A 26,512-nucleotide genomic window follows, 5' to 3' on the forward strand; every position below is an offset into this window, starting at 1 on the left:
ATCTGACATTGAAAATATCATTATATTTCGTAAAACATTCCATTATTAACTATACTGCAAAGCTTATTAAAAAAATCAAAAGTGATAAAATGCTAATGTTTTAAGAATATTTTGATTATTTTATATAATTAAATTTTCTAAATATTAATTTTGAATTTGAAATCCTTCAATCGGAGATCACCCGGCCCTTGATCTCTAGACACAAATTCAGAACTCTACGCATAATAAATAATATTTGTAAAAAAATAAAATAAAAAACATCTTCCCGGGGAAAGCGAATACGTATATAACCCAATGGTTCCCACAACTCCACAAAACATTTTCATTCCTTCACATATAAACAAATTTTACGCAATTAAGAACAGAGAGAATATACAACTTTCAACTGCACTATACCAAAGTTAGTCTAGCTACAAACTAGAGATTCAAATGAAAACAATACAAATCTCATTTTGCACCTGTGGATATATGGGAGGGGGAAAAATCACAAAAGCTCAAATAAAAAGGAAAAAAGAATGATCAAATGGTTTAACATAGAAGCAACAAACAAATCAAAGGTTATGGGTTGTGTTTGAAACATCTGGTGCCTCAGGTGGTGGCTTTATGAACTTTCCAAGTGTTTTCTGGCGTGCGCGCTTCTTTATTCTTTGAATTTTATCTCTGCTCTGTCGCTTTCGTCTTTCCTTCTGTTGATGGCGCATGTTCCGCTCCCTTTCATAAATGCCTTGCCAAAAGACCTCACCGGTAGATGGCCATAGCCACCGCCGGTTAGGCTGGTCCGAATCTGCTTCTTCTGCTAGATCCTCATCCATGCTCTTGAGTGTGCTGAAGGAGAACCATTTTATCCACATCTGACCTCTCCGGTTCTTCAACTTATGGTGCTCCTGCATTTCTCCTGATGCAGGGTTCACATATATCATCCTCCTTGCACTGTGGTATGCCCACACATTGACAAGCAGCTCGAGCACACGAGAATAACAGTGTCGGTCCTGTTATGTGCATCATCTTTTAAAAATGTTCGGAAAAAAAAAACTACTAGCTCACAGCCTACATAAACGTGAGAGCTACACAGAAATTTGGATGTTGAAATAGAAGCAAAATAGTGGGAGGCAGCATTGATGTCCACAAATTCCATTGCTAACAAATAACGCATACTACAAGAGTGTACTGCAGAATAATTCCAGTAAAAAATCTCCTATTTGTGACTAGATGCTGCTCATTTGAGATGATTGTCCTCTAAAAGATATTATTGAATATAAATTTGAAAGTAATCAAAAGAGTTCCCATGAAAATTACCCAAATAAAAAAGAAAACTAATTGATATGTCAACAGAAAATATAAGAGTAACTAAAAAACTTAAAAGAGGAGTGAATACCTTAGATAAACTCAGATAACATCGCCCACTTTGATGGTGCTCATCATGTATCTGCGCATCCAATGCATCTACAAACATTCTACAGTCAACCATCTCGTTAGTAACAGAAACAGTTTAATGTAGCATGGCAAACATTTCTTTCATTAATTTTCTCTAACTTCATTGAGGTTTGTCTTTTGCCTTATTCTACTGTGTTTGTCAGAAGGATCAAATAAAACATTGCATATGAGCACAGGCTCAAAATTTAGAATGTTACATACCAGAAATCACACTAAGGATCTTTCAGAAGTCCATTCAGAATCAATCTCATGAATTTTTCTACCTCACTAGTTTCCATATAGCAAAATCTACTTTTTTTTATTTCCCAAATTCTTTACCTCTTCACACCATGCCTGATTCAACAACTTAAACCAACTAACCTGTTCATATTAGTGCCTTGACATTCTACAGTGCGCATAATTGAAACATTTTAAATGGTCCCCATCTCATCTTTATCTTCAAGTAAAGCTATTCCCAATTTCGATCAAATAGAAATTTTTTATTTTAACATGCCATTCCCCACATCCCCATATCTTCTACCATGTGACCGGTATACAATTTCCTTATAGCCCAAAAATTAAACCACAAAGAGCCAGTCACTAAAATATGAAAAACACGAAATGGAGGCAGTTATTGTTAATATAAATTACTTAATTTCACAAATATGCTTGTGATCTAATAACATTTTTGAACACTCAAATAGAAGTAATACTATTGCACCGATTCAATCTTGAAATATAGCAAACATATTGTTATTCATGGCAGCATAAACATTATAAATACAAGATGATACCTTGAAAACATGACAAACTCTAGGAAAGACCTTGTTGGCATGGCCCAGCTATGCATTACTGACCAAGAGTCTCCATCTACTGGCATTTGTGGCAAAAACTCCAAATCATGATGTATCCCATACATTTTTTGTAGAGTCTCAGAAACTGCATACCTTCAAAGAACAAATGGAATGAAAAAAAATCGAAATCAAGAAAGGCCCTCAGGAGATTATTGGGTATTAACACAGCATCAATTAAAAACTAAACTTGCACAAGTACCATAAATATTTATGCTGATAATGCATTTCCAATTTATGGACTTGTAAAACAATTTTGCAGGTTCAAGTACGTTTGGTATACCTGACTTGTAAAGTAATTTTGGAGTTTCAAGTACTTTTCGTATACCTTAAAATCAAGAGTAAACGTACTGATTCAAATAAGTTCATAAAGAAGGATATCTTGTGGTGGAAGAGTAAAAAGACCCCTACTGAAACCATCTTTTTGTACATGACAAATTCACAACGGACAAAACATCCTTAAGGGAATCTGCTCTAGTTCAGGGACCTGTGGTACAAAGGATTGAAGCCCCATAAGATACATGGGCAATAATTATTTTTGTCTGAGAGGCAAATCAGATTTAGAGCCAAAGTATGAAACCCACTGTCTAGATCAATGCTACATACAAATAATTTGGCTTCCTAATTTTAGTCCCCAAATTCAAGAATGGCTGCTGTTCAATGAGATGCTACCATATATCACTGAATTAAGTAGATAAAATAATAGAAGACATCTACCTTTTCAACAGATAAATCAAAGTCATAAGAAATTGTTGTATGGTTGATAATTGATGAACAAAAAAGTATATGAATGAAAAACCATAAATAAAGGGATCGTTCTAACCGGCAATTTCCTGCATTTAAAGCATCACAGAAAGTCCAAAAATCTTGTCGCAAAGGATTCCTTGAATCTTCATCCATTCGAACCCAAAAGTATAGTGTGTCCCCATGCTTTCGAGCTTGAATGTCCTCTAAAAGCGCAACCTCAGCCTTCCTAGATAAGCCACCCTAACAAAAGAAACAGAAGACAGTGGAGCAAAACTTCAGCAAGTAGGCAAAAAACCAATGTTAAGCTACTGCATCTTCCACATCAATGTAGGAGATCAGGTACATGAATAAAGACCAAGAGGAAAAGCAGAACCCTCCCAAATAAATGTAGGAACTTTCACTTATCTGGAGGAAATATCCATCCTAACTCTTGCAAAGCTAATGATACAAGATCATGAACCAAGCGTGTAGCCAACACTAACTACATCCATGAAGGTAAAAACTCCTCATTCAATGAGAGAACCATGCACTAAGCTGGCTCCTTAAGTACCATCAGTGCTAAACAAATTTCTAGACTATCTTTAACAAGAAAAATAAGTAGAGCTTTATAACAAGACAATTTATAATTAACTGGCCAACAAAATTAATCAGAGGTTTCAATGACTACAGCAATTCCGTACTACAATAAAGAAGCACAGCAAGAAAAGCACAATTTAGATGGAGATCATATAGGGGCTGTAATGACTGTCTCAATTGATAGTAAACAGTCAAATACAGACAACATCAGTGCATAACTGCATATACATTTAGTAAGCTGATGTACTCAGCCAAGCTTCAAGGAGGACTTTTCAACTGAAGAGAAGCTAACCAGATGTTTGATAACCATAAATGTATTTAAGCATGAAGAAACTATATCAGGAGGCTATCCCATTCAACTAAGATGAATACCATAGCAGCAATTTTATCACATCTTCCAGCAGGCCTGATTGTTTTCATAATTTTCTGGTATGACATTTGACAAAAGATAATTAGCAGGCAGTAAGCGATATTCCACAATCACTTTCAGAAAACCTTATTGGTTTATATCATAATTTTCTGGTATAGCATTTGACATGCATAACTTCCACAATCACTGTGTTGCCTCTAGATAAGAAAGCCAAATCTCCAAGTAAATAGTCCATTGCCTTTGAAAGAGCTTTAGATAACACAGTGATATACAACTGAGAAGAAAATCAAAACAAGAAAATGAAACCAAACTTTGCATGCCAAACAGAAAAGAAAAAAAAATACTACATTTCATACTGTAGGAAAACCATAAATAGGTAATAACCTTTCTTGCAACCACTCTCCAGGACTGAAACCCTATCCAGGCATTCTTGTGTACACGATCAATTCTGTTAGATAAAGCAAAGAATGCTCCATATTCACCAAGTGCATCCCGATAATATGCATTTCCAAGAAGTGGGAGTCGTGAAGAAGCATCTATGTCATCAGCTCCTGGTCTTCGGCCCTTGGAAGACTACAATTAGAATAAATTAAAAAAAAAAATGAATTAGGAGGGACAAGGAGCCATTCCTTTGCCATGGAGCAAGTAATTTGTAAGTAACAAGACAAACTCCTCCCTTCTAGAAAATTGCAGCATCACAAAAGGAGGATGGAGAATCATGAGTAATATAAAGTTTTGATAGACTAACATACCAAACCAATTCCACGATACAATGACGTATTATGCAGGAAAGGCCAGGTTCCTTCACCAAAATAAGGTTCATATATACACAATGGTTGGCCAGTCCTTTCAAGCTCCCGATCATCTCTTTCGTGCAATTCATTTTTAGCCCTATCTGCTCTTTTAACACTTCGATAGACATCTTCCCATGTTCCATGAGGTTGATCAGTTCTGTCCTTCAACTGCATCAAGTTTCAAGAGAATACAGTCCTCTGGAACAAATATTTACAGAAAGTCACCGCAAACTATTACGAGATAGTACTGGACATTATTCAGTGTGATTATTACCTCTTCATCTTCTAACCGCTTTCTAGCATTTGCCATCATAATAAGTTTTTCATCTGCCCAAGAAATAGACAAAAATGCCTCATCCACCTGTGAAGAAGAGTTGATCATCTTTTCCTTAAAAGTATGATTCCACCGCTCTTCAATCTTGCTGACAATTCCGTTGTCTCTAAAAGTTCTACTAGCATTAACTACTGCTATATTTTCAAACAGATGCCACTGCCATGCTTCTTTCAACTTTAGAGGTATCGCATCAACTGTCCTTGGGAAAAAAATTTCAGATGGAAACTTCAAAACTTTCTCCAATAATGACGCATATCCTTCAATACTTTCAGAAACCATTAGATTTCTAGAGAGTTCCCTGCCTGCAGATGCAACATCCCGGGCTTGACGAGATAACTGTCCATTTTCTATTACTTGAAGAAAAATCTGGCTCAGGGTGCCAATATTCTCCTTTGGAAAAAAATATCCATGCACACTATCATTAACCTATTTGTGACAGAGTTGTAGTCAGTAACTTCATCTAGTTGGCATGGAACATCAAACTTACAGTAAACAAAAACTGGCACTGAAAATACAGAAGAATAGATTAACAGCACTCACAAACATACATATTTTCTGATAATGCCGAGGTCAGGAGCAACAACCAGTTTTCCAAGACACATAGCTTGCTTCAAAACAGCCGGAAAGGACTGCTCCTCCAAAAATGAACCATATATTACAAGGTCAACAGCACCAAGGAAATTATTGAAATCTCCATTAAGAATAATATGCTGTACACTGCCCCTAGGATAACCAAAGTCTGGAGCAATTTTCTGCAATAATCAAAAAGGTTTACATAAATTTAACACAGAACGCATTGACTTGGTAAAGCATGCATGTATACCGCCACATTAATTACCGAGGAAAAAACAGAGCTTTTACCTCCAGTGCCATCTTGTATGTGCTAGTTGAATTATCACTTAAAATGGCAACTTTCAAATTTGAGCTGTCGCCATAAGAGAACTGATACAGCACAGATGATAAAGCATGCAGGACTAGAGCATGCTCAAGCCATAAACCACTGTATGAAAATTGACTGCCAACAATAGCAATAAGAAAATCATCAGATCCGTACCCCATCTTAGACCGTAGATTATTTCCCTCATGGAGAACAACTGAATGATTTGCTCCCCGTGCTTCTTCGGGATAACCAGGGATGACAAAAAAGTTCCCAGCATCAACCACTGAATAAATCAACTGAAACAAGAAAAAGTTGTGAAAAACAGATTAAAATATAAGACATAAAGAAGGCACGAATTAAGCCAACAAAAAACAACGGAAGCATCACATTTAGAACCCTCTCAAGAATAATTTTATTACATTACCGGGTACAGATAAGTGGGAAAGACAACAACTGTAGCTCTACTAAAAACTTGTTTCCAGTCATTGACAAGCTGGGTCTGGTCATTTGCAGCATATACACTTAGACGAAGAGCAAGGGATGATTCATGAACATTCCATATGACAGGTATGGATTTGAAAGGCTCCTGCAAAAGACTGCAACTATATATATAAAAAAAAACATCCAACAAAGACCAACAGAAAAAAAAAGTTTCCCCTAAATTATTCCAAGGAGGAAATCTTCATCCATGCTTTTGCATAATAGATCAAACCAAATGCTAATTTAAAGTTATAGATATCTTAGTGATTTAATTTTCTTTGTAAAGAAAAGTTTGGTAACAATAAAGAATTACAGCTTAGATCTGGACCTGAGCAAATAATAACATGTGAATAATAATAATAATAATAATAATAATAATAATAATAATAATAACAATAATAAAAGCAAAGAGAGAGAAAGAGAACAAAAACAAAGACAACTTGAGAAAGATAAGAAAGAAAATAAGAATGGGCAAATAATAGAGAAATAGTTCTATCCCAGGTTCATCTTGTGCCCAGACATTTGTGAGGTGCAATTTTCTATGTGATCCTCCTGATTTTATAACTGAGAATCTTCTCAAGGGAAAATCATAGATACCCAATATTCCACCATGAAATATACACTGTGTCAAACGGTTTTGCTTCATTCAATATTATAAAAATTAAAGCAGCAGAAGGCCAGAACATATACTTACCATGAAAAAACCGGCCTGGCCTCAAGAGAATTGACAATGATGCCATTATAACTGCAGAAAACATATGAAGAGAGTCAACCAAGGAAGCATACTCTGAGCAAGCTATCCATGAACGGCCAAGTTGATTATTGGAAACCATAAATCTTACTTCAACCAATCCACAGCCATCTGTGATTCTCTATCATGAGGCAGAGTAAAAACAGGTGTCCCTATAGCTTTCCAAACGTCAAGGGCAGGCCCACCTTCATATGTATGCACCTGAGCGACATAAAAGAAACAAGCATAAATTTTCTTTGAAATTTTGCTTATTGTTTTAAATATCTATTTCCATTCATCCATCATTAAGCATACGATGAGAAAGATGGCCTGTAGTGAAGTTATTGCATAACGATTATCAATGAGGTAGTCAACAATGACATATCCTCTACAATATCCTGTTGTCTAACAAATAAGTGTGTACCTGAACACTGCACTCTTACCATAAAAAGAAATTTTAGTGTATTACAATTTGCTGCTAAGTTCCAGCCCTCAAACTGCTGATTTAAAGGGTGGCGGTACAGCTTATGAATTCAAGTTGCCGTCATCATTACTTCCTTGACAAGAGCACCTCAGCCATTTACTCAAATGCACACATATAGCAGGGTTTAGGGTTTAGATGACCACCAATCTAAGAGTACGAACCTAAGCCATCCCAAGGATGAAACTGATATAATATGCCACACTGCTAGAGAAGGTCCCATGGAGATGAATTATTCTTCACAACTGGACGATGATTATATTTACGTTCATGTCAAATCTAACTTATTCTAGACGTATGAATTGAGATATACTGAATTATGCTTTTCTTTTTTTTTTTAACTTTTCTGATTTAGACATACACACATCACCAGCTTATTGTTATAGCTCCCGTGCTTATTTGAACTTCGGTAACTTGTTCAACATACAGACACACACTAGAACTTCATGATATATACATTTACAACAGACTGATGGATATACCAATTACCAAAAATTGGTATACCTCCATATAACCACCTTCCTACTTTTCTGCTTGCTGATAAGCGTAGTACCCAAACTTTAACATTTCAAACAGGAAAAAAAAAAATCCATGATGACCTCAATTTACTAACAACAATTTCAGTTACAAATGATAAAATGCATTCCTAACAAGAAAAGAAAAGAAAATCTCAACAGTTTTCACGGACGGAAAAAAATCAAATTCAAAGCTTTCATCAAAATCATACCTCAATCTCATACCCAATCTCCTTCAGAGCAACAGCAACGCTAACCATCTGCAGCTGCGTCGCGTCAGGCCATAGATCGGCAAACACCTGAACATTAACAAACCAAGAAAAAAAAAACACGACACTAAATTCGAAGCACCACCAAACAAGCAAAACGACAAAAAAAACCCACCAGCGCGAGCAGCGGTTTCCGCAACCCAACACGCCTCCCCGGCCTCTGGGAAAGAGCTTCGCTCTCCGCCCTCCCCTCCTTCTCGATCCTCGCCATCAGCTTCGTCGGCACGAACCGGATTCCCTCCCCAAAATCCAACTCCCCAATACCCTTCAACAATCCAAGATCCTCGTTTCCGGAATCCCTCCCGGAGCCTCCTCCGGACCTTTCGACGACGGATCCAGGGAGGAAGGCCTGGAAGAGCACGACAACGAAGAAGAAAGCCCCAATGGAGCATATCCACTGGAAGTAGTCCACCTTCTCAGAAAGCAAGAACCGAGCCACCCTGGATCTAGGGCGGTGGAAGAAGGCCCGACCACCAGACCCAGGCGAAGCCCGCAGCAGCGGGCTCCGCTTCGTCGGCAGCACCACCTCAAGAGAACCCATCTACAGAGGTCTTCAGTGGCCTAGGAGTTTGCCGTCGCCGTCTCCGTCTCCGTCGCCGGCGCCGCGCATAGGTGGAGGAGAAGCGACGGGAGACGAGATGAGACGAATGTGTGGAATAAAAAGAGAGCGAGAGGAGTCCACGCGGGTGAGTAAATGAGAATGAAGCGGCGATGAGACACGTGTCAAGATCTAAAACGTTTAATTTAGTTCACGGTGAGGAATGAACGGTGGTGATTTGTTCGGGCATGGGAGCGGAGAAGAAGGGAGGAGGTGTGTGATTAGGGGAAAGCGAGAATAGCTTAATACACGAGAGGGTATGGGATCTAGGATTAATAATAGAGATGAAATGACGGGAATGCCCTTATGATCTTAGGGATTTTGGTCGGACCCTTTGGGGACAAAAATGGAAATGATGAGAACGACATTCACGGGAATGGGCGGAGGGGGAGCTGCCTTTTGGCGGCTGTTGTTTTCTTTGTTACTCTTTACCCCCCTGATGTTTGATGAAATTATTAATCCAATTACATACGAATTTTTTAAAACTAAATTTAAGAAAAGTTTGTTTTTGGTATAATTATAATAATTTTAGCATATGATGTATTTGACACAGTTGATGATTTAAAAAATTATGATAATATTTTAAAATTATAAAAATTACAGTAGATAAATATTTTTATTTTTATTACCATCTTGTAAAAAAAATTATAACTAAGAGAAGAGAATCAAATATAATTCTAAAGTTGTTAGATAGTTTCAATTTGATTTGAGTTGAGATTTAAAATAAATTTTTTTTTACCAATTTTACATTAATTTATATATATATATAAGTAAATGTAAACAATCTGTTTTTGAAATTTTTGAAAATTTTCAAAATAAAATATTTTTCCAAAGTGGCTACTTCACTGTGGCGCCTCCACTGTCACTTGTGAGGAAGTTTTAATATTTTTAAGTGCACATTATTAAGAAAAATTGGGGTTCCAATTCTTTTAGAAATCTTATTAATCAAAATTAACATAATCACTGTGTTGATGTTAAGTCAAATACTTAATTGTTGATGGCCATTAATTATATCAATATATTTTAAATTGAAAAAAATATTTGTCAATAATAACATGGAAAAAATAATTTTCCACACAAATTCAGATTCCCGTAACTTCTGCCGTAACCTGCCTTACTTATTCTAAAGAAAAAAAAAGTAGTTAATTTTATTTTGTCCTTTCTATTGCGTGTCATCATTTGTTTTCATGTTTTTTTTTATTTTATTATAACTGACAGCTTTGGCTGCATGTATAAATTGAGGATAAAAAATCTATGTCGGTGCTAAGTAATGGAGAGACAGGATAAAAGAATAAAAAATAATTCAATTAAACATTAAAAGTAAATAATGCGGCTAATAAATATAAATTACCAACACTACCAAGTTTAATGGGACTTGGCAATTCATGGACATTGTACACGGACAAATATCCTTTTAATCACAGCGCTATAACAGTATTGTTTATTATACTGATACACTTCTCTATCGTTTTATTAGTATATGAATAAATACAAATATTTCTCATCTACGACACTATAACAATATTGTTTATCAAAATTATAAAAAATAATATTTTAATATTATTTATTTAAAATAATAAAAAATTATAATCAAAATCCGAAAGGTCAAATGATAGTAAAACAAATGAACGTTCAATATGAAATGAAAATTATATTGGTCCATATTTAATATCATTTTTTATAGTCTTGGTTATTTTTATAATAATAAATAAATAAATAAATAAATATAAACAACTTTTCATGCCCAACAATAAAACCATAATTTAGCCTTTAGATCATCTTATGCAATTTAATTTTTTTTTTTTAGACAAAAGTAGAAGCTGATTATTAGAATTTTATATTATTTATTTAAATAAGAAAGATAACTATAATCAAATCGCAACAAATAGTTAAACAAATGAGCGTTACATATCAAATGAAAATTATTATTATTTTATAAAAAAGAATGATGGAAATAATTAGCTTTCCATAGTAGCATTGATGATTGTGTTGAGTGTTTGGATTAGTATCGGACCAAATGAGTGTAAATGAATCAAGTGAGAAATGAAGACAAAGTTTTACGTCATTGTTGGTCCAATTTTAAGTATGGGTCACATGTAAAATTATAGAGTATTTTTAGTATTAACTTTAAATTTTTTTTGGCAATTAAATTCATGGGTCACATATAGTTTTTTATAACTTAAGTTTATCCGAAATTCATGGGATCATTGACCCACCACTTGGCATGATGAGAGGGAGCTGAGTGGAGATTGTGGACAATTTTGGGACGCGCCTTGTTTTCATTGCATTTTGCACGCTTGTATAAATATATATATATATATATATATATAAAACATCATCTAGGGACGTCCCCTGATTTTTAATTCTACTGGATGTTTTTAAATCTAAGCTCGTTGGATCATCATCCGACTGGTTGATTGATTATATAAACACTCGTACACTGCTTTTTCATCTGCTCATGATCATCAGTACTAACACCGTGTAAACGCTAGCTTCAATCGTTTTCATAATGATAAGAACATCGATTTTTCATCCGACTGCATTACTATGACATCTCTAGATTTGAAATCTAGGGACGTCCCTAGATGATGGGTTCTCATATATATATATTATTTGTGGTGCCTTTGAAAAACCTAATGAATATTTTTAAATTTTTTTATTTAAAAATAACTTACATTAAAAACGTCATATTTTCAGTCTAATAGTGGGAATTATCAGTGTGCTAGCCCACGATTTCTCAATTATTTAAATATTAGATTTAGAAGTTTTAGCTTAAAAGTTAATATTTAGTTAAAAATATTGCACAAATGTTTGTTGGTCTTGACACTCTTTTAAAAACAACCTTTGCTCATTTTTCCAACCTTAAAAATTGGCAATACATCAATTATTTTATAAAAACATTTTTTATAATTATATAGTTTTTATTATTTTAGTTTTTAAAAAAAGACTTTTTTTATTAATTACGTTGTTTTCGTTTTTTACAACATCATTCATCTTTAAACATTTCCATTGCACTTGTCTACATTTTTTTTTTATAATATGATACACACCATATTTCAGGTCAAATCCTAAATTATATAATTATTTGATAGTAACGTTATAAAAATAAAAATTTATTATCCAAACAGAAAACAATAACATCAAGAAATTTATATTAAAAAAATAAATCAATTCCAACCCTAAATTTGGATAATACATAATTTTTTTATTAAAAACAAAAATTTATAATTATATTGTTTTTAATTTTTTAGTTTTAATATTTTATTAATTTTGTTATTTTAATTTTCTAATAATACCATTGATCTTTAAACACTTCTACTGCATTAGTCGACATATTTTTTTTTATTATTTTTGACAACGTTGTCAAGTCATGATACACACTCTATTTACAGGTCAAACATATATTAGATTTATAAATTATTTTGATAATAATATTACCAAAATTATTGTCCAAATAAAAATAATAATTATGATAAAATTATATAAACAAAAATTCAAATTATCATGAGGTATCCTCCAAACTTATTAAATTTTTAAGACAAATAATGCTTTTGTTTACAACTTATCCAATCTCAAAATGCCTCATATCACTAAAACAACATTTATATCTAAAACATTTGTAGACAGTTTTTAAAATAACATGGACCAAATAAAAAATGGTTTGTTGATTTGTCAAAAAATAAAATAAAAAAATAAAAAAATATTATTGAAACTCTCTCTCTATAATCTATCTCTCTATCTATATATATATATATATATATATATACCCGCTAATAAAATGGATTATTGTGCATAGCTTTCCAAATCCACCTGCTTTTAGTTTTGGTTATTCTTGCAAATAGCTTTTATAGTGTTTAATTAATTACACAAGCTTATTTATTAATAATGCACAATTATTAGCATTATTAATAAACATCTATCATGCATCAAAGATCAAACAATAAAATCCTCCAACATCTAAACCCAAGTTAATGTTAACCAAATGCATCAATGACCTCTTAATCTATTGACACCGGTTTTTTTACATAAACCATCTATATTTTAAAGGGTAGGTTTGAACCTCATCTTACCTAAGGTGAAGGCACAAATGTGTTAAGATAATAACTTTACATCTATGCACACTCATGACTTGTCCTTAACATGTGTTTTATCAGCATTTCATTTAAAAAATAAAAAAAATTAACTACATGTAGAAACTCCATTATAAATCATTATATAAATATATATATATATATATATATATATATATGATAGGATGCGTATTCTAAGTATGTTTATAGATTAGAAATTTATAAAAATTGTATTTTGATCTGAACCGTTCAATTAATTTCAGCATAGTATCTGAATAAATCTCAACTGTTTTACTCGATCCATATGAACTTAAAAAAACCCAAAAACTAAAACTATATATATAAAACAAAAATTCCTAGATAAATAGTAATATGAAGAAAGTATACATATTTTAATAAATATAACTGGACAAAACACTTGAGGAGGAGAGGACCACAATAAATGGCATAACTTGAGACAGATCTTTAACTAGATTGTGATGTACTTGTGGATGAATAGAAGGCGCTTTTTGGGCAACTGCCGACACTTGCAACCATGACACTCAAACCATTCATGTCCTCATTCTTAGAGCTCATGGCGCCAAATCCACCGTTAAACGGTTGAAGTGGTGGTTAATTTGGAAATAAGTGGGAATAGTAAATTTGGTTAATTAAGAAGTTTAACTTCCTTTCACTATGGTTGAAGTAAATAGTTTGCCAATGTTATGAAGAAAATAATAATAATAAGTGATTTATGTTTATAACTTAACTTTAATTTACAATAAATAAGATGCTTTGTTAAAGATAATTTGTGATATATTCCAATTTCATAAACCACTCAAGGAACAAAATGCTTGAAAAACCAACTCAATATATATGTTCGACGAAAATATATTACTGTGAATTATTGACAATAACGTAAGCTCAAATAATTTTGTGGCTCATTTGATAAGACCCAACAAGATAAATGTATTATTGGAAGGAGAACTAATATTTATTTATATTATTTATAAAAATAATTTCGTTTTATATCATTCGTGGTTTACTAGCAAAGTTTGTAATTATAAATTCTCTATTAGAGAACTAGGGCATAGCCTAGCGATACCTGGGTCTTGAGTTCAAGCTCTTAACTTGCAAATGTGTAAGGTTTTATGTGAAAGCTCTATGTAAAAACCATTTTTTCTTCCCTTTCAGAGTTCCATGACAGGGGATTTTATTCCCATGGGGTATATGATCAGGTATTTTAATTAGTGCACATTTGTAGTTGTATGTCCCTTGACTAACAATACATGTCATTTTCATTAAAAAAAAAATGTTAATTAAGGGTTTAATATAATGGTTTAACTGATTGAAAATTTACTTTTTTTTTATTATAGAAAAATCACAAGTAAGATTGAAACTCATAGGAAAATGGTGTATCGGTAGTAACATTATTTATTTATAGCTTTTATTTCAAAAACATATTTATTTATAATTCAAACCCATCAATAGAAAAAATTAATCATAAATTATACTCCATCATATCCTATTTATATAATCAATTCACGGGTATCGTAGAAAACAATTAAAATTAGTTATTATCTTAAATTAATAAAAAAATTATATCGATTTTCTAAAATTACCATTATTTAGAAACAAATCAATATTTTATTAAATTTTTTTTTATAATCTAATTATTATATCTCTTATTCTCTCCCAATACAGTGTTTTAATTTTTTCTTAAAAAAATATATTAAAAAAATATAGTATATTAAAGATAGAAGAAAAAGTTGAAAAAAATATTTAATATTTTACTGAATTTCAAAATTGACATATTAAAAATATTTAATTGACATGTAAATAAGGCCGAAAAGAGTATTTATTAAGTGATTAGGACTACTTCAAGAATGTCATTATTCTTAAAACCTTAATTCATGAGACATTGTAGCTTTGGGTCCACCCTTGTCATTGCCACCATCACCTCACTGTGTTATTATCTCAATTATTGGGGTATTAAACCATCTCTACCTCACCTGTCCTTCATTGCTAATTCACACCAATGCAAAAGAAAATCATAGGGTTTAATTAAAAAGTATTATTTTTTCTAAAACTGTGTGTGAACAGGCCTTATTTCAACAGACCTCAAAACAGGAAGGACACATCCTTTCTGCAAAATCAATTCTTGCCTCAGTTATATCTTATATCCTTATTAATTTTTCAACTTGTACATATAATTATTTATTTCATTAAAAAATATAACATAAAAGCTTAAAATAATAAGAATATTTTGCACTTAACTGCATAAGTGGATCCGTGGCGCAATGGTAGCGCGTCTGACTCCAGATCAGAAGGTTGCGTGTTCGATTCACGTCGGGTTCAAACCCCGGTTTGTTTTTTTATTTATTTATTTATTTTTTTAATTTTGAATGATCATGGTGCATTTAGCAAGTGATTTACAAATTAAAATTTCCAAATAAATCAAAAGATTCAAAGCTATCCAAATCAATCAAGCAATACATTCTTTTCAAAGACGTCAATTGGGTTGAATTAACAAAAAAAAGAAAATACTTCTTTTTTTAAAAGAATATATATTTTTAATAATATATATGGGTAAATTATCTAAATAGTCACTCAACTTTTCGGGTATTCCTATTTAAGTCACCAAACTTTTAAAAATTTCAATAAAATACCCAAACTTTAAAATCACTCCTATTTGAGTTACCGGCGCTCACGTCGTTAACGACAATCCGACATGTCATGACACATCATCACGCCACGTGGCAGACACTTTTTTTAATCTTCGGCGGCTGCTACGACGGCAGTAAACCTTCTCCGGAAGGAATCATTCATAAGAGGCAGCACTGGCGGGTGGCGCTTCTCCGGACGGGATGAGACTGCATCAGCGGTGGGGAGAGAAAGAGGGGAGCTCTTCTGGTGGTACGGGAGTGGCAAGGCCAACGGTGGCGGGGGTGAAGGCGGTGAAGGTTTCCTCGACCTGGAGATGGAGGAACCGATGAGAGCATCGAGGCGAGTAAAGAATTGGCATTGGCTAATGAGGGCGTTGCCGGAATCCACGATCCCGGCCTTCTTGACCTTGTACTTCTTCTTAAGAGTATCGATCCGGTTCTTGTACTGCACTTTGGTGAGCGGTGGTGCTCCTACCGGCCGCGAGTTCACAGCATTAGCGACCTTCTGCCAGTACTTGCCGAGATTCCCCCAGCTGAGCTCAATGTACCGATTGTCCCAAGCGTCAACGAGCTTCGACGTCTCTCCTTCGCTCCAGCAGTCTTCACGATATGGCAGCGTCGGGTTGGGAGGCTTTCTCGGCGGCAAGCTCTCCATGAACATAGAAACCCTAACCCTAACCCTAAACGGGCTTTCTCTCAAGGTCACACATATGTATTAGAGGGCGGCGAAGGGGCTGGTGCGTGGGAAGCATGGGAGTCCGCTGGGGGCACGCCTGCACCGACGTTGGCGCGCGGGAGTGTTTGATGGCGTCGGCGTCGAGAACACGTGGGAGCATTTAGGGCCGTTGGATTTGGGATGGACGGAAGGGATTTGATGGAGAGACCGAGAATGGGAAGGGATCGTGACATGTCTCAGATACGGCGACCCGGGAGTCCGAACGATGACAAAAATACCTTGGTGTGATGATGTGTCATAACACGTTGAATTGCTATTAACGACGTGAGCGACGGTGACTCAAATAGGCGTGATTTTAAAGTTTGGGTATCTGATTGAAATTTTTTTTTAAATTTTGGTGATTTAAATAGGAATACCCAAAAAGTTAAGTGACTATTTAGATAATTTACCCAATATATATATATATAATTCGTAGTTTCACTGTTTCAGCAGACTAAGGATTTTTCTATGAGAAAAACCAATTTGTGGGACTAAAATCACCAAATTATGGGGAGTGATAAATGAGACCTTATTTAAGAATCGATAATGAAATGGAGAACCAAACAAAAATGTCAGTACTTTATTGATGTAATAGTAGTCTAAGGAGTTTATTATGTCAGGACCTCAGCAGGCATTAGATTGAAGTCATAATAATTACACCAACCCTGCATGTACATCTGCCCAATGACCCCACTAAAAAAAAGCCTTCACATATATATATATTATATAAACCAATAAAATCCATTCCCTAGTTATTTCCAACAAGAAGTTATCAAAACCGACCAACTTGTAACAAAGTAATTCATTAAGTCTGTGTTGTCACAACTCACAACAAGCCAATAGAACTTGGATCTTCAGATTCTTTGCTGCATAGGCAATCACCAAAATATGAGGTTGTTACAATCAGTGCATAAAAGAACATAATGAAATTTATGTTAAAACTATGAAAATTTTATCATGCCAAGATTACGGAACATTGCCATAATTTTATTTTTGTCAAGAAAGACAATTTTTAATTTTTTTATATAAAACAAATAAATAATGCTTAAATTTCAATTGGTTGGCTTGACATGCCTACTTTTGTGGTTGATCAAGGCTTTAAGTTTTTTTTTGAAAAAGACGACAAGTGTCATTTCACAAGGGGTTGTGAAAGGGATGAGTATGTATAATGATACATCAATTACGATAGTTTAATGACGCTCTCCTATACTTTGCAACTATGAAAGGGTGAAGAATATGAATTTTCTCACATGAGACCCAATAAACAATATAAATGAATAGCACCACACAATATTTTACAATATAGCATATTTTTGTTATAGTTTAATACGGAGGGATTTAACCCTCCACCCCTCCATTGACGCTTGCATACCTTTCCACAACAATAGGCAATGTTTGGTGGCTTCATGTTCTCTAATATTGTTTTTGGCCCATGCTTAATTGTTTTGGGCTTTAATTGTTTTAGTCTGTTTTCTTTGTTTGTTTGTTTGTTAAGAAGAGACATGAATGATATGTGCTTGTTTAATTAAATGCATGTACAAAAACTATCACTTGATGCTCCACCCCATCTTGCAAGAATATTTATATTTCTTTGGGTGTTATATGTACACTTTTATAATAACAAATTTAGGGAAAAGGTGGATTCTCAGTTGGTTCCTTGCATTGTCATCAAGGTGGTTTGTATCCTTGTTGCTTGTTTTAAGTTTTCTATCCTCAAATTGCCAAATAATCTAATAAATTTTTAGACACTTTAAAATACATTTGTTTTCACCACCTCTGTTTTGAAACAAGTTGATATTTCATTTTCATCCTAAATAAAAAATTTAAGTCTAATTTGTTTTTCATAGTAAATACAATACTTTAATATAAATTACTAAACTTATTCTCAAAGACTTCAATTTATTTTAATTTATTTTTTTGAAATATGGACTAGTATAGATTTTAATTTTTTGAAATTTTTTTTAAAAGGGTGACAAGCGCATGTTTTTACGACGTGTGAGTTAGTTTTGGTTACCCACTTCGCACGTCACATAAGAAATTTATTTTGATGCCACTAATTATTTGAATCAAGTCGCTTTGACAGACAAAAATGAAAAATACCATTTTTAATTTTAAAATAAGAAAATTCAAATTTATTTAAAATTTCCCTAATTATTTCAACCTACAAGACCGAAGTTGGGAACGTCCGCCATGGAAATAACAAGCATGCATTAATCATCAAAACAGACACTGAAAGGTGCAAAAATGATAAATGTTTGTAATTTTGTACTGGCCCAACATTGGCCTGCAATAAGATATCTGAAAACAAGACAGACTCCTTTTGTTTCTTTATTTCTTAGCAAGCAATGAAACATCACTTGATCCAAAACTACTCGTCTTCTTGTTTGCTTTTAATTTGCTCACCATAAACAAGAATCCAATGAACTTAAGGGCATGTTTTGGCATTGAACTATAATACTATACATATACATCAAGGTCCCACCAAATACTACTAAAAACAATTGACACTTTCTTTATTAATTTATAATTCAAACACTTTGAACAGAAAATAAGTCTATGACAGATACTCAGGCAGATCCAAAGATATAAAAATCCACCAAAAGTTAATCATACAAAGAAAAGTCAATTGAGTCCATTTCTTAAGTTCCATTGGCCACGGGCTTCAACCTGGATTATTTTATTTATATATTTTCTTTTGATAATTTTTTTTCCGGTTGTGGTGATACTGATATCTCTCTTTATGATTCTTTATATTTTTATAAATATTAACTTTATTTTATTTTCAAGGTTTTACATTTCCAAGCAATCTCTATCTCTTTAATCAAACACAGGAATTCAGAAAAGAGGAGAAGCTTCATTTTCATTAAAGAGAAAAGATAGTGATTTGAAAGAAATACGTTGACACTAATTATATTATATATATATATATATTTTTTTTTCAACTGCAGATATTCATAGGCTGAGAAAAGTAAAACATACAAAAGACACATGCACACATTAGTAAAACAACAGTAAAATATATAGTATGAAAATCATATATTTACAGAAGAAACAGATGAGGTGTTTTGTTGGTTTTTATAAAAAATTTCAAAGTTACTATCATGATTTGAGGATACATCTCAATTTTTACAATGCATTGTTTAAAATACTGTATATCCTAATTTTTTACAATGTAGTAGTACACTCTTAAAACTACAATATCTATATCCGCCAAATGTATATGAATATTGTTTATCAAAAGAAATATTTTACCGCCATTGAATTTAAATCTAATTACTGTGCATAATTATGGACGTCGGTAGAGGCGATATGATTCTCATATATATATATATATTTAAAAGAATATATAAGTTAACTTATGTGACAATAAATCTATTATTTCAATAATATGAGGGGCGAGTCCAAGTCAAGAGCCAGAATCCAATCAGACTCGATCCAATCAAGTCTCGTCTGCACCCAATTGGGTTCGTGTGTCCGAAGGCCTTAGTTTGGACTATTATGATACCTTTTTAGCGGATACCATGCTCTCTATAACCATTAACCGCCCCCATTTACTCGCTCTCTCTTTTTTCTCTCTGTGCTGACTTTCGAGTCTCCAACCCGACTCATCCATCACTTCTTCCCAAATGGGCAACTGCAACGGCCTCCCGTCGGCCTCCGGACAACCTCCGGCCACCGGATCCACTGCCGGACCTCCCGACCGTCCTCCTCCTCCTCCTCCAGCTCCCACCAATGGTTCCATCACCGTCCTCCCCTCCGCCAAGCCATCCCCACCTCCTGCCCCCCGCCCGATGTACGGCCGTGTTCTTGGCCGTCCGATCTCCGATGTTCGCGAGTTCTACACCTTCGGCCGTGAGCTTGGTCGTGGCCAGTTTGGCGTCACGTACTTGGCCACCGATCGGCGGACGGGCGAGCGGCTTGCCTGCAAGTCGATCGCCACGAGGAAGCTCGTCAACCGTGATGACATCGAGGATGTGCGGCGCGAGGTGCAGATCATGCACCATCTGACCGGCCACCGCAACATCGTCGAGCTGAAGGGAGCGTACGAGGACCGGCACTCGGTGCACTTGGTGATGGAGCTCTGCGAGGGTGGGGAGCTCTTTGATAGGATTATCACTAAAGGGCCACTACTCGGAGCGAGCTGCCGCTGCGCTGTGCCGTGAGATCGTCACTGTTGTGCATAACTGTCACTCCATGGGGGTCATGCATCGGGACCTCAAGCCGGAGAACTTTTTGTTTCTTAGCAAAGATGAGAACTCTCCGCTCAAGGCCACGGACTTTGGTCTTTCCGTTTTCTTCAAGCCTGGTAACACAAAATTTCTTCACTCCAAGAAATCATTATGGCTTTAGCTTGTTCAATAATTGATGCTATTTGTGTGCACATATTCTTCGTAGTACCTGTTCAATTTGTTTTAATTATTGCATCCATTGGTTTGTTTCTTTTGTTTCCTTATTTATTTTTGCCAAGAATTAGTAGATGAATCATCTTTTAAGATGTACAAGAGGAATAAAGTGCAGATCAAGCAGGATTGATGTTGGATAGAGACACTGAGGTTAAAATTTCTTTTTGGTGTATTAGGTATTTACAGAGCTGAGAATGAGTCACTAAAGTTTTATTGTTACAAATCGTTGCCATGTTGGTTTCATTGTTTCTTGTTTTATTTGTCATAGAACTTTTTCTATCTGGTATAATTTTCAAATCTATTGCTTTTCTTTTATCTGTCAAGAATCACTAGCTAGAACATTGTTGAAGAAATGTTGGAGGAGTAATGCATAGATCAGAAAGATTGTTTCTGGACACAGACAATGAAATCGAAACTTGTGTGTGTATTAGTTCTTTAGTGAAGTAAGAACAATCTACTAAGCTTTAACAGTATGAAAATGTTGTTATTGCTGTGACAATGGGGTGATGAGATACAATTTTGTGTGATTGTTTTGGTGTTTGTATTCTGTCTTATTTTAATCTTTTTATTCACATGACTCATTTTTTTCGTGATATTTAATGCATTGTTATGTGTCTCATTTTTTAATAAAGACTTGGTAGACAGCTCATTTTTGAAGAAATACAAGAGGAATAATGTGTGGTTCAGCAAGATTTCAATGGGCAGAGACGATGGAATCAAAACATTTTTTAAGTGTATTAGTTTTTTTAGTGGACTAACAATGGTTGTTTGAATAAACTTTTACAAAAAAAGAAAATATCAGTAGAAGATATTAACTTGTTTTGTTATTTGTGTCGACGTTTTCAAACGAGTAACATAATGAATCTCTTAATGTTGTTAGGAGATGTATTCAAAGACCTTGTTGGCAGTGCATATTATGTTGCTCCTGAGGTATTGAGGCGGAATTATGGTGCAGAGGCTGATATTTGGAGTGCTGGTGTTATACTTTATATCCTTCTTTGTGGTGTTCCTCCTTTTTGGGCTGGTCTGTTTAGTCTAACTACACAATTTTTTTAATATTTATTATTAGTAGTATACAGAATTATTAGTTGTTTTTCCATTTATGCAGAGAATGAACAGGGTATATTTGATGCTGTTTTACGTGGCCATATTGATTTCTCATCTGATCCTTGGCCTTCCATATCAAGTGGAGCAAAAGAACTTGTTAAAAAGATGCTTCGGCAAGATCCAAAAGAGAGGCTTTCTGCGGTTGAAATTTTGAGTGAGTCCTCTGGATTTGATACTCGCACATGTTGTTAGGTTGAAAGTTTTCTGTGACATACACTGTCTTGCTGGGGTGTGATATAAATTTTCTTGTTCTGCGCCACTATGAAATCAACAATGAATCATGTAGCTGATATTGCATTGCATTCTTCTTTGCTTTTACAAAATTTTAGGTATAAAGCAAACTTTAGAGGCTTAGATAGATAAAGCCTAATCGTACGAAATTATTGTGCCTCCTCAACATCGCCATTTTCCTTAAGTCTCTAAATGTAATTATTACTCTTATATTCATTCTGGTTTCATCAGCATTAATTTCCTGTTGCCGAGCAACTATGGGGTTATTTAATTCATACTTAAAATTCTTACTTTCTCATTGTCAATAATCACAGTGTTTTACTATTATCTCTGTGCAACCTAGCAATTACTTTTGCCAACCCTCGTTTCCTGCACCCCTTCTTTAATGTATACCCCAATGTAGAAAAAACATTATTGTTAAGGAATTTTTGGGTGATTTAAAAGCTCCATTCCAGTTCTTGTGACCAACCTGTTGGTTGTTACCGCACATGTACCGCAACTGAACTTGTTCTTAAAGGTTCTGGTAAAATCACTCCCATTTTTCAAAGCATATCTCATTTCATCTAATTTGATTGTGAGAATTTTACAGATCATCCATGGGTTCGAGAAGATGGTGATGCTTCTGATAAGCCAATTGATATCACGGTCTTGAGCAGAATGAAGCAGTTTAGGGCCATGAATAAACTTAAGAAAGTGGCGTTGAAGGTGATTGACTGCTATTTCTCATTCTTGTTTGCTTGATATGTTGCTTTTCCAAGATTGATTACAGAACATCATATTTTTGTAGGTAATTGCGGAAAATCTTTCTGAGGAGGAAATCATCGGTTTGAAAGAAATGTTCAAATCTATGGATACTGACAATAGTGGAACAATAACTTTTGAGGAACTAAAAGCTGGTCTGCCAAAATTAGGCAGCAAGCTTTCAGAATCTGAAGTTCGACAACTGATGGAAGCGGTACATCCTAAAGCCTTATTCTTAAACTCATTTAATTTTTTGATGTTTCTGTATTTCTCATATGTTTAGAGTTTTCTTTCTCTGATGTCAGCTTCTATTCTAGTTGGCACGTTTAGATTGATGGCATCTGGTTAGTATATTTAGGTTTTTTTTTTCAACTTTGAAACAAAGTCAAAGGAACAGAATAGTATTGATCCTAGATCCTATGATGAAATTCTGTTTTTGAAATGATGAAACTTTTTTTAAATTTATACTGGCCTCACAAGCACCTGTTGTAGAGTTTCACCAGCATCATTTTTCGTTGCACCATTGTTATGATGTCAGATTTTATTTATTTGCGCGGGTATTTAGACCATTATATTAAAACTGTTTGCACAAGCTCTAACCTTATGAATACATCACATCATCTGTAAAAAAAAAACCGCCAGTTAAACAGTTCACAAGCGTGAAGCCTTGTTATTTTTAGCTGGATTGCTTAGTTTTAGCCAAGGTCATGTCTTAGTTGGAAACTTGGACAAATCTCTAAATGCTGCGACGCTATCTGTGGAAACCTAGCGAGGATTTAGTGCCACGCATTTTCTTTCTAGCTTTAGATGCTTCACAGATTACTTTACTGAATATTTCACAGGGATGTAAATGATGTGCTTTTCTTTGTAGGCTGATGTGGATGGAAATGGGACCATTGACTATCTTGAGTTTATAACAGCCACGATGCACATGAACAGAATGGAAAAAGAGGACCATTTATACAAGGCTTTTGAGTATTTTGACAAGGATAAGAGCGGGTAACAAGTCATTTCCACATAAATCACCTTGTCTTCTTAGTCTTGTGTTTCATATCACATTGATGATGGTTTCTTTTTTTCCTTCACCGCCTAGTTACATCACAATGGAGGAGTTAGAGCAAGCTCTCAAGGAGTACAACATGGGTGATGAGAAAACAATAAAAGAGATCATTGCAGAAGTTGACTCAGATCACGTAAGCATCACAACTTTACTTTTCTGGGTATCATATATTTCTTATTTTCTTGTTTGTATTTCAATATATGTTTGAATTGCCTTGTGATTTCATGGAAGACTCAAATTTCCCACAAGGCATTGCTAGCATAGTAAAGTTCTTTTTCTGTATTTGGCTTTGGTTTTTCATTTGTGAGAACCACTATATCGCTGAGAATCTACTCAGCAATAATGATAGACTTAGCTGGAAGCAATAGCTGATATAATATTGATGGAAATAGGAAAAATCCAAAAAAGGTAATCGGCATAAATTTTGCTGCTTTGGTATTTTCTTAATTATTTTAATTTGCTGGTTTTAGTTCTATAATGGGGTGGTCCTTATGAAAAGTCAGGTTTTGTGTATTGATGGTTTCTTGTCGTTTTATATGTGAATGTAAATAGTCTCTTAGGTATTGATTGAACTGTGAACTGTGAACTGTGAACTGTGAACAGTGTGGCTGTTATAACACAAGTGCTCTGACTTTTAAATAATTACATTGTTACCTGTAATTGAAACCATTTACTCTAATTGTTTAATTCTCTTTACCTCAGTTTCTGTATTTTTAACTTCTTTGTTTATGGTTACCCATGCATTGACTTTGCTTGCAGAAGGCTGTCACTAGTTTTCACTTCCTAATGCATTTTCCCATACCTTTTTCCTTACTGTAGTCAAGATTTAAAAAATTCAGGATCCAAAATTTTAACAGATGGAAGCTTGTCAGCAATTTGTCAATAATTACTCAACATTCACAATTATTATTTTACTTCTATGATATTTTATCAAATTAGCTCTTCAAGCTGATCATTATAATCAACTTAACATAATAATTGTTAATTCCGGTACTCAGTATCATGATATGCTTTAGTATCCTTACATGTGACATCTTTCCTGAAAATGTAAGTTATATTATAAGAATTGCACTAGGGAAAATGAATTAAATTTCCTTGACCAATCTAATAGATCAGTAAGTGTGTGCCGTAGAGTATATTCAGGTCTTGATATGTCATCCTTAAATGTGCCAAACTTCACATTTTCCTTATGTTGCAGGATGGACGGATAAACTATGATGAATTTGTAGCAATGATGAGGAAAGGTAACCCGGAAATGGTTCCTAACCGTAGACGCAAATAGTATCAGCGTCCATTTTCTCTTGTTTGTTTGTGGAGCATATCAAGCAGATAAAATTTTCTCAAACCCATGAATGTAAAAAGACGGTCAGCTGAGAATACATATCCATCTTGAGCAGCATTTCATCCTCTGTAGTTGAAGAACTGAACCGTGGTTGAAGACTTCTGTTCTCCGGGAAAAGTTTCTACTACAAATATGAGTTGCATGCAATGTTGCTGGTGTGTGATTGTTCTCCATTTTCTATACTGAAAACTATGGCCGATACTCTTCGATGAGACCTATGTTTCTTTGTACATTAGTTTTTTTCTTAATCTGTGGCATCAGAAACTGTGATATTTTCAAATCGAATGCAGATGAGAATGTAATTTCCTCTATCACTTGAAGTTTGATATATGGGCATGGGTTTTGTTTGATTGTGTTTCCACTACTGTCATGCTTTCACTTATTTAGCGGGAATATGAATGCATTATTTCATTTGGTTCTAGAAATTAGAACTGCTGCCGTCTTCCAAAGATGAGAGATCATAGGTCATTTTCCTCCCAAATTTCTCTTTCCTCTAAATGGTTTATCACATTGCTTAAAAAATAAAAAATTAAAAAATTAATTTTTTTACAATAAGGGAACTCATTGGCATCATGAGTCAGTTAAAAAATTGTTGCGGAGGAAAAAGGATCTCAATAAAAAATTGTTTATAAAACTTGTTTGGCTATTCGTATTTTTAAACTACCCTATTTAAAATTTCACTATTGGAATATATAATTTAATGTTTAGTTGATTATGATTTATTGATAATTGTACAAGTACATTACATTAAAAAATAAATTTAGAAAAATTATTTAATAATGTACAAAATTTTTAATGCGACAAATAAAAAGTAACAGGAAAGAAAAAAATTATTTAATAATGTACAAAATTTTTAATGTGACAAGTAAAAAGTAGCAAGGAAAGAACAGAAGGAGTATATTATAAAAAAAACAATATTTTCATTTCTTGTTTTCAAAAACAGGCTAGTATTTTGGTGTACTGGTAAATGGAATGAAGCGTAAAAGCAACCGGCATGCTCAAACCACATTACTGATGCCACCGCAGTCACCACTGCCTTCACTACCGACACGGGATCGTCAATGAATTGTTTAAGAATAAATGAGTGGGCCTATTGTAAGAGTATGCAATGATCGAAGTGGTTTACTTTTGTTCGGTGAAATGTGTGTCGGTTACACACA

At 34.2% G+C, this 26,512-nt stretch overlaps 3 protein-coding genes and 1 non-coding gene across 4 annotated transcripts; 2 read left to right on the plus strand and 2 right to left on the minus strand.

Moving 5' to 3' along the window:
* Window positions 1-308: 308 nt before the first annotated feature.
* Window positions 309-9,260, minus strand: LOC120258325. The gene is made up of 14 exons (XM_039265700.1): window positions 8,556-9,260; window positions 8,384-8,470; window positions 7,288-7,397; window positions 7,140-7,190; window positions 6,390-6,561; window positions 5,947-6,261; window positions 5,634-5,837; window positions 5,026-5,511; window positions 4,710-4,919; window positions 4,342-4,530; window positions 3,088-3,251; window positions 2,208-2,360; window positions 1,376-1,454; window positions 309-989 (listed from the first exon to the last, which is right to left on the minus strand). The coding sequence occupies exons 1-14, from the start codon at window positions 8,979-8,981 to the stop codon at window positions 552-554; spliced, it is 3,084 nt and encodes a 1,027-aa protein (XP_039121634.1). The 5' UTR covers window positions 8,982-9,260; the 3' UTR covers window positions 309-551.
* A 6,113-nt stretch (window positions 9,261-15,373) lies between these two features.
* TRNAW-CCA lies at window positions 15,374-15,445 on the plus strand. Its single transcript has one exon. It is a non-coding gene; the product is annotated as a tRNA-Trp (tRNA).
* A 414-nt stretch (window positions 15,446-15,859) lies between these two features.
* LOC120258617 (trihelix transcription factor ASIL2-like) lies at window positions 15,860-16,408 on the minus strand. Its single transcript, XM_039266075.1, has one exon. It carries the CDS (start codon window positions 16,406-16,408, stop codon window positions 15,860-15,862), a length of 549 nt encoding a protein of 182 aa, XP_039122009.1.
* Window positions 16,409-20,013: 3,605 nt separating this feature from the next.
* On the plus strand, window positions 20,014-25,711 carry LOC120258463 (calcium-dependent protein kinase 1-like). The gene is given in 9 exon segments (XM_039265883.1): window positions 20,014-20,576; window positions 20,578-20,774; window positions 21,752-21,895; window positions 21,980-22,132; window positions 22,799-22,914; window positions 22,997-23,164; window positions 23,822-23,949; window positions 24,044-24,143; window positions 25,209-25,711. Coding segments are annotated over 9 exon segments (1,572 nt in total). The 5' UTR covers window positions 20,014-20,094; the 3' UTR covers window positions 25,293-25,711.
* The last annotated feature ends 801 nt before the right edge of the window (window positions 25,712-26,512 follow it).

The sequence above is a fragment of the Dioscorea cayenensis genome, chromosome 4 (genome assembly GCF_009730915.1).
Source record: "Dioscorea cayenensis subsp. rotundata cultivar TDr96_F1 chromosome 4, TDr96_F1_v2_PseudoChromosome.rev07_lg8_w22 25.fasta, whole genome shotgun sequence".
Classification (NCBI taxonomy): domain Eukaryota; kingdom Viridiplantae; phylum Streptophyta; class Magnoliopsida; order Dioscoreales; family Dioscoreaceae; genus Dioscorea; species Dioscorea cayenensis.